At 52.2% G+C, this 12,164-nt stretch overlaps 2 protein-coding genes across 2 annotated transcripts in view; both read left to right on the top strand.

Moving 5' to 3' along the window:
* CORO2A (coronin 2A) overlaps nt 1-3,642 on the top strand; it is a 55,340-nt gene extending 51,698 nt beyond the window's left edge. Inside the window, exon 12 of the mRNA XM_072727871.1 lies at nt 665-3,642. Within this exon, the coding sequence (XP_072583972.1) occupies nt 665-796 (132 nt within the window). The 3' untranslated portion in view covers nt 797-3,642. The remainder of the gene's footprint in view (nt 1-664) is intronic.
* Nucleotides 3,643-6,139: 2,497 nt separating this feature from the next.
* Nucleotides 6,140-12,164, top strand: part of TRIM14 (tripartite motif containing 14) — a 29,461-nt gene continuing 23,436 nt past the window's right edge. The window contains exons 1-2 of the mRNA XM_072727872.1: nt 6,140-6,413; nt 9,000-9,095. Of these exons, the coding sequence (XP_072583973.1) occupies nt 6,198-6,413; nt 9,000-9,095 (312 nt within the window). The 5' untranslated portion in view covers nt 6,140-6,197. The remainder of the gene's footprint in view (nt 6,414-8,999; nt 9,096-12,164) is intronic.

Below are 12,164 nucleotides of genomic sequence, written 5' to 3' on the forward strand. Positions count from 1 at the left end.
CACCTCCCTGGGAGTCAGCATATAGTGGCTAAAAACATAGGGGCTGGCATCTCCCGGAGGGATTCTGATCCTACCTCTGCTGAGCAGGGACTGTAGGACCTCAGAGCCAGGGGCTGAATCTCTCTTAGCTTCTGTTCCCACGGTGGCAGCGCACTGGGGCGCTCACACCACCATCCCTGTAGGGGTGCTGTGAGCATGCAATGGCAAAGATCCTTAAAGGGGAGCATCCGACAGCTGGTACTGTTCTCCACAGCACAGCAATTATGATAGTGCCCAGGTTCATTTTCTGACCCCCAGCTTCTAGAAGGAGCCAACTGAAACTCAGAGAGGGTAAGTAACTTGCCTGAGGTCACATAGTTCAGCGAGTTCCGCAGATGAGGGATCTCCAGACTTCAGGACCAAGCATCCTTTCCTCTGTTCCACGGGGGATCCAAGGAGGCACACAATGTCTCAAACATCAAGTCATTTAAAATCTCACTTGTTGGGTGAAGAACAGGTTTTTATAAAGGTCTGTGCGATGGCCATTCCCTAAGGCCTCAGGCATATTAATTGCCTCTGCCTCTCTGAGGGGGCGGGCAGGGGGCAATGTTTTGTCCTTCCTGCTGGTGTTCTGGGCCCTCACATCCCAGGACATCGAGTGATCCTCTGTTCTGTGCTTTCCCAGCTGCTACAGATGTTCTATCGACAGCAGGAGGAGATCCGAAGGCTCCGGGAGCTATTGACTCAGCGTGAGGTCCAAGCCAAACAGTTGGAACTGGAGGTCAAAAACTCTCGGATGAGCTCAGAGAGGTTCTGAGCAGAGATCTCTGCTCTCCCCGCCCTCAGGGACACCACTCGGCTCCATGGGGAGGTCCAGAACCAAACCACAAGTCCCCCAAGAACAACCACTATTTCTATATTTTTTACCAGAAAACGAAAAACTCTCGGTTGCTGAAAGATTCCAGTGGGGGGATGTGGTGCCCTTTTTCTAATCGCCTTCTCAAAACAATGGTGTCTGAATTGACTCTTTTTAGACAATAACTTGCCTTCCGTTTAATTCTGTCTTTAAGGGTCTACAGTGAGCTATTACTTCTCAAGGGAAAGAGCACTGTATAAAGTTAGAGCTGGAGGGACCCGAGAGGGGGACCTGCCTGTGATTCGCAAGCTGTGGTCCACAGAATGGGAGAAAGCCTCAGCAGGAGGGCCGTGGCCCCCCTCCACCCCGTTCCAACCAGATAGCGCCCCTTCTTCCCGATTTATATATTGGCTTCTGTGGAATGCATAATGCTGCTTCTGAGAAAACATTTAGAAGTTTGGAAAATCAACGATCTGGCCCAACTTCTTCATTTTACAGGTGGACAAACTGAGGCCCAGAGAGAGACAAGTGATCAAGGTCCTCAGAGGGTTCGTGGCAGGGCGGGGTCAAGCTTCTGGTCTGCTGGGTCTGTCTTTCGGCTGTTTCTGGCCTGATGCAGCTCTCAGCCCATGTGGCAGGAATCCCTTTGTTCCGGCTGGGCCCCTGACTTGCTCAGTTTCCCATATGAACCCAGTCACAATTTCTCCATATGAACCTGGGGACCCTGGGGTGTGCTGCCCTCTACAGGATCTGCCACCAGAGACAAGAAACCTTGGCATTGACCTGAGGAAAACTATCTGTAGGGTGATGATCTGGGTCTGCCAAAGGAACTCACATGACATTGGTGAATGGGCAAAGGAAATTTAACTGTGGGGAAATAAGTCAAGCTTTGGCCCGATGCTAGAACACAGATAGGAGGCCAAAACCATCCTCTCTTCAACCAGAATCAGCCAAATGTGGGCAGACACCATCCCTTATGTGGGGGAGCAGACATCAGAGTGGTGCCCATGACCACTGACTGCCACCACCAAAGCCCTCAGGCCACAGAGCCTGCCCGCTCCAGAGGATATAGGCAGATTTTGGTTCAGGAAGAAGGGAGCCTCAACCCTGCAGTGTGCCAGCAGAGCCTTCTGGAGAGGGATGACTGCACTAGGCAAGGAGGTAGGGCCAGATAACCCTGAAGTTCCCCTTCTAGCCTGAGAGTTTTTACATGTCCCTCCTTTGTGAATCTGTGTTCTGAGCCCATTCTCTAAAGTTCTTTCTCAGTGGTCCATACAGCAGCCCAGCTGAGATGGAGAATGTTGGAAATTGAATGTGCCCCTCCTGACTGAGGAGGTACAGTTGATGAGTTTTGCCCACTGCACAGGCCAACACTGGAGCTAAAATGGCATCTGGAGGAGGCCACCTATCCTGGGAGATTTCAACCCAGGCTGTACATTAGAGTCCTCCTAGGAGTGTTCGAGAAACACAGATGCCCACACCCAACTCCAGACCAGTCGAAGCTGAATCTCCTGAGTGGGGCCTGGCTTTGTGCATGTTGTTATAAGTTCCCAGGTCATTCTGCAATACGACGGGGATGGAGAGCCACTGGGTCAGCCCATCTGTACCCATCTGCAGTAAAGATGAGGACAGTGAGCATCAGACAAGCTCTAGGACTCCAACTCCATTCCAGGTTGGAAGCATCAACCCATGTCTCTCTGGGACCCCTGGCTACAACTCAGTGATGGCTCTGTGCCCCTGAGTGCCCCCTCCCCTAACCGTGGCTTGGTTCCCTTGTCTGCCTACACATGCTAGATGCTCAGATTCCCTAGCTTGTTTACTTAGTCAGTGGGGCTCACCAAAGGCCAAAGACCAAATCCCAGGTGTTGTGAGGGAAGCAGAGCTCCCCTGGGTGGGGTTACCTTTCCCACCTCATTTGTGGCCAGCACTTCACAGTTTACAAAGCCCTCCCACCTCCACTCACTGGCACATCCAACTCTAATTCTAACGTGGGCCGGGCAGGCGTTATCCCCAGGGTCAGAATAATGACAGTATCCCCATGTCATTCTCCCAGAATGAAGTATCATGCCCACAGGCACTGGCTGCAGAGAGCTGGAGGTGGGGCTGAGTCTGGGGAGCATCCCCCAGTGCCTCCTCTGCACATAACCTTCTGGAACTCTCCCGACCCCTACGGGATCCAGACATCATGCTCAAAAACAATGTGAAGGCATCTGTGAACAAACTTGTTTTTTGGGTTTGCTTTTTTTAAAACGAATAAATTATTTAAATTATTTCACAGCAAGGGAGAGGGATAGTAATTTTTAACAAATATTTTTTTAAGCCATTTTTTTAATTGCATTTTTTGTTTATGTTCTTGACTGATGAAGTAGAACTTGCCCAGCATCTGCAGGGCCAGGCCCTCACACTCCGGGCAAGCAGAATGTGCGCTCATCTCTTTACTCCATACCCTGGGAGCCCCCCGACTGTTGACTCAGGAACTTTCTGAGAATGAAGATAGCACTGGGAGATGAGCATTGGGGCGTATCCACCTTAGCGCTACAATAAATGTTCTTCCTGGAACAAGATTTAAGATTGTATCATAGAACGAAGAAGGAAATCAAAAATAAAATAAATCTATGCTTTTAATATGAAACTGTGCCTAAAATAGTTTGATTGTTTTAATGTTGTTTCTGAAATTCCTTTTACCTTTGTAAAAAAAAGAAAAGAAAAGAAAAGAAAAAAGAAATAAAAGTGAAAATAAATACATGTGAAATCTTGCAATGGAAAGAATCCAACAATAATAAACAACATCTGCCTAGACATTTTAATACCTGGAGCTTTCCTTTTCTTGATTTGTTCCACAGATACTAAATGAGTATCTAACTTGTTTGGGCCAGAGACCAGGCTGGGAAACAGATAAAACAGATTTGGTCCCTGCCCTCTGAAGTTTTCAGTCATGGTTGGAAGGAAGACAAGGGCCAGGATGGGGAAGTGTGGGTTGCTCTGGGAGAAGCAAGGAAAGCTTCCTGGAGGAGGTGATATTTAGGCAGACACCTGAAGAATAAATAGAAGTAAGCAGGGCAGGGTATTTAGGGAAAAGAGGTTTCAGCAGAGAAAACCTACTATTCCATGGTCTGGAAACAAGCAAAAGAGCATAGACAGGGCAGGGATCAAAGGTATTAAGAGCTTAGGATAGGATAGGAACTGAGAATTTTTTTCCTAACTTTATTGGCATATGATTGAAAATGTTGCATATATTTAGATTGTCCATGATTTTTAAAGGTGTACGATGTGATGATTTACTATATGTATACCTTGTGAAATGATTACCACCATCAAGTTAATTAACACATCTATTATTTCACGTAGTGTGTAGGGAGAACACTTGAGATCTACATTCAACCAATTTCAAGTACACAGTACAGTATTATTAACTATACCCGCCATCCCATACATTAGATCCCCAGAACTTAGACTCTTACAACTCAAAGTTTGTACCCTTTTCTCCCACCCACCAGCCCCTGGCAACCTCCATTCTACTCTGTTGCTGGGAGTTCAACTGCTTTTTGGTCTTTGTTTTCTTGGATTCCACATGTAAGTGAAACCAAACAGTATTTGTTTTTCGCTGCCTGGCCTATTTCACTTCGCAAAAAGTCTTCCAAGCTCATCCATGTGGCGAACGGCAGGCTTTCCTTTTTTAGGTCTGAATAACATTTCCCTGTTTATACACACACACACACACACACACAGCACATCTTTACCCATTCATTCATGGAAGCACACTGGTTGTTTCCACGTCTTGGCTATAGTGAATAAATGCTGCAATGCACCCAGAAGAGAAGGGAGATTGCTGGTCATACGGTAGCTCTAGTTTTTATTTTTTGAGGAAACCCCATAGTGTGTTCCTTGTTCGCTGAATGTACTAATTTATGTTTGGTGGACTCTGGAGACTTGGCCTGGGGCGGCTGCAGGGTGATTCTGGCAATTGCGGGAATGGTGGCTTCTGCCGGGAACAGGGCAGAGAGAACAAAGGCAAAATAAAAGGTGGAGGTGGTGCACAGCACGCCGGGGGCCGCAGGTTCCCGGGCCCCGTGCGCAGGGCCGCAGCCTCCCGGGCCCCGTGCGCAGGGCCGCAGCCTCCCGGGCCCCGTGCGCAGGGCCGCAGCCTCCGGAGCCCCGTGCGCAGGGCCGCAGCCTCCCGGGCCCCGTGCGCAGGGCCGCAGCCTCCGGAGCCCCGTGCGCAGGGCCGCAGCCTCCCGGGCCCCGTGCGCAGGGCCGCAGCCTCCCGAGCCCCGTGCGCAGGGCCGCAGCCTCCGGAGCCCCGTGCGCAGGGCCGCAGCCTCCCGGGCCCCGTGCGCAGGGCCGCAGCCTCCCGGGCCCCGTGCGCAGGGCCGCAGCCTCCGGAGCCCCGTGCGCAGGGCCGCAGCCTCCGGAGCCCCGTGCGCAGGGCCGCAGCCTCCCGGGCCCCGTGCGCAGGGCCGCAGCCTCCCGAGCCCCGTGCGCAGGGCCGCAGCCTCCGGAGCCCCGTGCGCAGGGCCGCAGCCTCCCGGGCCCCGTGCGCAGGGCCGCAGCCTCCCGGGCCCCGTGCGCAGGGCCGCAGCCTCCGGAGCCCCGTGCGCAGGGCCGCAGCCTCCGGAGCCCCGTGCGCAGGGCCGCAGCCTCCCGGGCCCCGTGCGCAGGGCCGCAGCCTCCCGGGCCCCGTGCGCAGGGCCGCAGCCTCCGGAGCCCCGTGCGCAGGGCCGCAGCCTCCCGGGCCCCGTGCGCAGGGCCGCAGCCTCCCGGGCCCCGTGCGCAGGGCCGCAGCCTCCGGAGCCCCGTGCGCAGGGCCGCAGCCTCCCGGGCCCCGTGCGCAGGGCCGCAGCCTCCCGGGCCCCGTGCGCAGGGCCGCAGCCCCCCGGGCCCCGTGCGCAGGGCCGCAGCCCCCCGGGCCCCGTGCGCAGGGCCGCAGCCCCCCGGGCCCCGTGCGCAGGGCCGCAGCCCCCCGGGCCCCGTGCGCAGGGCCGCAGCCTCCGGAGCCCCGTGCGCAGGGCCGCAGCCTCCCGGCCCCGTGCGCAGGGCCGCAGCCTCCCGGGCCCCGTGCACTCGCATCCCCGGGCGCGAAGCCCGTCTCGCTTCAGTCGGCCCGGCCGGGGCGAGCCCCATTCCGAAGCCGCTGGGGCGGGCGAGCGGGGCGGGGCGGGGCCGCACCCCGCGGGGCCGCAGGGCGCCCAGGCCGCCGCTCCCCGGGCCGGGCCGGGCGCGCGCCGCCGTCCTTCCTGGGGGAGCAGGGCCGCCCCCGGGGCAGGGCCGCCCCCGGGGCCGCCCCGCCCCGCCCGGCCGCCGGGTTTCGATTCTCGGCGGGAGCCCCTCCCCCGCCCCGCGGCCGCCCGGCTCCCGGGGCTGCATGGCGGGCGCAGGGGTGCCGAGCGGGACGCGTGGGGGGCCCGGCCCCGCGCAGCGCGAAGACCCCAGCGGCTGGCGCTGCCCGGAGCACGGCGACCGCGTGGCCGAGCTCTTCTGCCGCCGCTGCCGCCGCTGCGTGTGCGCGCTCTGCCCGGTGCTCGGCGCGCACCGCGGCCACCAGGTGGTCCTGGCGCGGGAAGAGGCGGCCCACGTGCAGGTGGGCACGCGGGCGGCGCGCGGGGGGCCAGGCGGGCGGGGAGGAGCGTGCCGGCGGCAGTCGGCTTGCGGGCGGGCTCTGAGCCGCTGGGCGGCCCCTGTCGTTGCGAACCAGCAGCCAAGCTTCAGAAGAGGTGGGTTTGGGAGAGAGAACCGGGGCGCCCCCGCCCCCCGCCCCGCTGACCGCAGATGGCCTTGACCTCCCGCGGCCGGTCCACCGCACCGCTTGGGCTGGAAGGTCAGCCTTGAACAGACAGCTCTGGTTTTCTCTTCCCGGGGTTCAGAGTCAGGGGCTGGGTGGGGACGGCTTGATTGACTCCGACCACCCACTCCGCCCTTCCCCTCCACCCTTCCGCTCCACGCCAGGTCCCATTCCACGCACTTAACAGCCTGGTGGGGAGCTGTGACAGCCATTTTATTGATAGGAAAAGGAAGGCTCTGGAAGCTGAGCCTGGCTTGACTCCAGGACTCTGCAGCTGGCCCTCCTCACCCGTGCATAATCCTAATAAAGGTCAGGGGCTCCAGACCCCTGTTCCAGCCTTGGGGGCAACTTGTGTGGCTCGGGTCAAACCCGTCTGCCTCCCTGGAGTGGACAGGCCCAATCGTCGTCTCTGACAGCTGACTCCATCACTTCCTCCTCCAAGAAGTCGGCTGTGATTAATGACCTTTCTCTTCACCTTGTGACACCCTTGGAGCTTCAGGATGATAATGGGCCCTGTGGGGTTGGTCCAATTGGTGGAGTCCTGGGTTTAAGTCCTGCCCCTGCCTCCAAGGTCTTCCTTTTCTTATTTTTATAATGGTTGTGATAATAATAGCTCCTCAGAGGCTGTTTCCAGAGATCAGGTGTACTCATTTTGTGTTCACACACCAGCTATTCGCCTATCATCATTCTTCCATCCACTCACCAAACATCCATTCAGCACATACCTTGTACCATGAATTAACAAGTAGACCAAATCATCCCTGATCTGGGGGAGTTCCCTGGCTGGTGGGGTGAGAACAAATGGTGACAATACAACGTGACAAGTATTGTAATTGGGAAGCTGGAGAGAAGACAATATGAGGTAGGCATAGGGAGCCTAGGAAGACTTCCTGGAGGAGGCCATTGGAACTGTCCTTGAAGGATGAGTAGGATATTACCAGGTCTAGCATGACAGGAGAAGCACCCTGGGACTGGACTCTCTTTGGGTGATGGACAGCAGCTAGACTTGAAGTGTTAGAAATCACAGTGGGGTGAGTATGTGCTCCTGGAATTTGAGCTTGTGGCTTATACTTGGGTTATCATTGTGTCCCCATCCCCACCCACCACCTAGACTACAACCACACACAGTAGCAAATGCTTGTTGGTTGTTAAAATAACAGTAAGAACTTTATCTGTTGAGTACTTACTCTCTGCCGAGCACTATACCAAGCACTCTGTGGACTTGTCATTCTCTATAGCAACACTCTGGGGTTATCTCCATGTTTATAGCTGAGGAAACAGGCTTTTTTTTTTTAAAAAAAGATTTTATTTATTTATTCATGAGAGACACAGAGAGAGAGGCAGAGACACAGGCAGAGGGAGAAGCAGGCTCCATGCAGAGAGCCCAATGTGGTACTCGATCCCCGGTCTCCAGGATCACACCTGGGCTGAAGGCAGTGCTAAAGCGCTGAGCCATCCGGACTGCCCAGGAAACAGGTTTAGAGAGGTGAGATCACTTGCTCAGTTCACATGAAAGGGGAGCCAGGGCTCAGACCTAGGAATCCTTGTGTGACTCTGGGGCTCGTGCTCATCACAACTTGCTGGGTGGCTCCAGCTCTCCATCTGAAGCTGGCAGCCCTTGGCCATTGTGTTCGACTTAGCAAACACTTCCAGATCACTCCCTGGTCCTGTGGGGGAGCCAGGAATGGAGCAGGCCTGCCCTCAGGAAGCTTTCTGTTGACTGGGCAGCCAGACCTAGGCCCAGCAGCCGACTACAAGGCCAGCCATAAGAAGGTCCAGATAGAGGTGAGGTCAAACCTGTGGGGTCTTAAGAGGGCCACAGAGCACACCTTTGGAAAAATGGCAATTGCAAAACATGGAGATTTGGAAGGAAGCCATCTCAGGTGGGAGGGAGAAGGGAGCGTGAACCCCCACAAACCTCACACATGCAGGTCTTCTGAACCCCAGTCCAGGCCAAAAAGCCATAGCTCCCTGGAATGTAAGTTCCACGAGGGCAGCCTCTATGACAGGGCCTGGCACATAGTAGGTGCTCAGTTAATACTGACTCTATAAGTGAATGCTCTTCCTCTGTCCCCAAGCTGTTTGCCTTAAGGTCCTATCTGAGAAAATCAGGTCATAAGTGGGATTGTTTGAGAAACTGGGGAGGGGGAGTGCTCCATCAGGGTTTGAAGAATATCTGACGTGGGCCTCTGAGGATCCAAGGGACCCTGGTTCCAGCTCATCCTCCAATTTGTCCCATGACTCTGGGCCAGTCATCTCACCTTGTGAGTCTCAGATATGTCAGATGAAACAAAATGCAGGGGTGGGAGATGACCCCTGGGGTGGCTTGTTATCTCAAAAGTCACAGTATTAAATATTAATTTTTCCTAACTCCTTCACATACAGAAACTCACCCAAGAATGTTTAAAGCAGTTGGAAGTCAAGCAGCAGCAGCAAGTTGGCAACATAGCCCAAATAGAAGACGCTGCTGAGAAGCTCAAGGCAAGTGGACATTTCTTCCTTATTCTAGTTGAGATGCCCACACTTCCCCTCGGACACAAGTCTCTCCTCAATGTGTAGCCAAGGGAAAATAAAAGCCTCAAAGGGGCAAATCAGATTTGGTGGGGTTTAGGACTTCCATAATTTAGGGGGCTCTTTTTAAGAAAAAGAACACAAAATCAAGTGTAAGACCATGAAGGGGCCGGGCCACTGGAGCCTGAAAGCTTCTGTTTTGTTAGGTTTATGTGAATCTGCCTGGCACCCTAGTCTTGCCACATAGCGCCCCGTAAAATGGAGGAACGGCCTTTCCTGCCACCATCACCAAGGCCATTCTCTCAGAGGACTAGTTGTCCATCCCCTGCACCCATAGTCACCAGAAACAAAGCAAAACGTGTTTTAAACATGCAGGTACCTTTTGGGGTTTCACTGCTTTGTCAAAAGAAAGTGAACAGGATATAAATATATTCCATAAGTAAGTACTTTCTTCAGGCTTCTCCATAACAATGTTTATTTAAATTGATTCTTTTGTGGGCTAGGAATGGGAAGTTGGGGCTGACATTATTGTGAGCTGCCACTTGACTAAAAAAGTTGCTGGGTCTTTTGGTTCTTTAATATGAATTGAGCTGGTCCCTCCACCCCCTTCAGTCTCACTGCCCCCTCCTCAAGTTGAGGGCTCAGGTGGGATGCCCTTCCAGGGCCTCTCCTCCTGAGGGCTCTATGAACCCTGGAGTGACCCCCACAAGTCAGGCAGAGACTGGCTCTGATTGTGGGAGTAGCTGGCACCCAGGACTTCCTGAGGCCAGGCCCACAGCAGAGTGGAGATGCAGATGCCCAGGCCAGGCCACAGAATTGGCCCCCTATTGGCCCAACATCCATTGTCCATGACTGCATGCCCCAGCATGCTGGGGGCAGTTGTGGTGTACACCTGTGGCCCCAGCTTCATTATTAGTAGTGTCCCTCATGTCTTCTTTTTTTTTTAATACCTGTCTTTTTTTGTTTTGATTTGTTTTGTTTTGTTTTGTTTTATTGAAGTTCAGTTTGCCAACATATAGTATAAGAGCACTTCTCCGGATCCCTGGGTGGCGCAGCGGTTTAGCGCCTGCCTTTGGCCCAGGGCGCGATCCTGGAGACCCGGGATCGAATCCCATGTCGGGCTCCCAGTGCATGGAGCCTGCTTCTCCCTCTGCCTGTGTCTCTGCCTCTCTCTCTCTCTCTCTGTGACTATCATAAATAAAAATTAAAAAAAAAAAAAAAAGAGCACTTCTCTGCGGCTCAGGCAAATACATCAATTTGAAAAGATTTGGGAAAGAATGAGGGAGGTGCTCTGCGCTGCAAAGCCAGAAGAGCAAAATCGGAATACAGATTCACTGTCTGCAAATCTCTGAGTAGATATGGTTGGGGGGCCCCCAAGGAAAGAATTTAGGGCCTGTGTGCAGAGTCTAAGGGGGTACATTTCAGCTTCATCTAAGGAATGGGACTGTCTTTCTTTTACCTTCTCCCCAACTTTTAAACTTTTATTTTGAAATAGTTACAGATTCACAGGATGTTGCAAAGGTAGTACAGAGAAGCCTTGTGTACCTTTCACCTAGCTTGCCCCAAGGGTTAGCTCTTACCTAACTACAGTGCAATATCAAAACCAGAATTGACAGCATGGGTATATAATTCTACGTCAATCTGTCATATTCGGGTAATAGGCGCTGCTACCAAAATACAAAACGATTCCGTCACCACCGAGATCTACCTGAGACATCACCTCTATAGTTACCACCCCACCCCCACCACCCCACCCCCGCCCAACAGTCCCTAACCCCGGGCAATCACTAATTAGTTCTCTATCTCTATGATTATGGCATTTAAGAATGTCATAAAAATGGAACCATATGGTGTATGACCTTTGAGATTTTTTTCACTCAACATAATGCCCTCCAAGTTGTTTTATGTATCAATAGTTCATTCCTTTGTATTGCTGAATAATATCCCAGAGTCCAGTAGCACAGATGATGTACCACTTTTTTTTTTTTTAACCTTTCGTCTATTTTAGGACATTTTAGTTGTTTCCAGCTTAGGGCTAATACAAATCTGCTTTGAGCAGTTGTGTACAGGTTTTTGTGTGGACATAGTGTTTATTCTTGGGATAAATGCCGAGTGCTGATTCTAGGTTATATGGAGCTGTATGTTTAGTTTTTTAAGAAATTGCCAAACACATTTTGCAGAGTGACTGTGCCATTTTACCTTCCCACCAGCAACTTAATGAGAGATCCAATTTCTCCTCTTCCTTGCCAACATTCAGTATTTGCACAAGTTTGTGTTTTAGCCATTTTGGTAGGTGTGCAGTGATATCTCATCATGGCCTTCATTTGCATTTCCCCAGTGGCTAGTGAGGCGGAGCATCTTTTCATGTGCTTAGGGGCCACCTGTCCATCCTCTTTGGTGAGAAGTCTCCTCGTGTTAGTTTTGTTTTGTTTTGTTTGTTTTTATCACTTCCAGATCGGTTTATTTTTTTTTTACTGCTGAGCTTGGAGAGTTGTCTGTGTATTCCAGATAGGAGTCCTTTGTCAGATATGTGGTTTGTGAATATTTTCTCCCAGTCTGGGGCTTGTCATTTCATTGTCTTCACAGAGGATTTTGCAGAGTGAAAGTTTTTAATTTTGAAGAAGTTCCAGTTTATCCATTTTTTTTTCTTTTATGGATTATGCTCTTGGTCTCTTTCATGACTGAGAGCTCTTTGTCTAACCCTAGACCTCAATGATTTCCTCCTTTTTTTTTCCTGAAGTTTTATAATTTTACATTTTACATTGAAGTCCATGATTCCCGTTAATTTTTTATATAAGTTGTGAGATTTAGCTCAAGTTCTGCTTTTTTTTTTTCCTGGGGATATCTAATTGCTCCAACACTATTTATTGAAAGACTGTGCTTTCTCCATTGAATTGCTTTTGTCAAAAAATCAATTGGCCATACTTGGGTGGGGCTATTTCTGGGTTCTCTATTCAGTTCCATCTATCTATGAGTCTATCCCTCTACTATTATCACATGGTCTTGATTGTTATAAGTGAGAGTGAGCCCTGAAGTAAT

Source organism: Vulpes vulpes, chromosome 12 (genome assembly GCF_048418805.1).
Source record: "Vulpes vulpes isolate BD-2025 chromosome 12, VulVul3, whole genome shotgun sequence".
Taxonomy (NCBI): Eukaryota; Metazoa; Chordata; class Mammalia; order Carnivora; family Canidae; genus Vulpes; species Vulpes vulpes.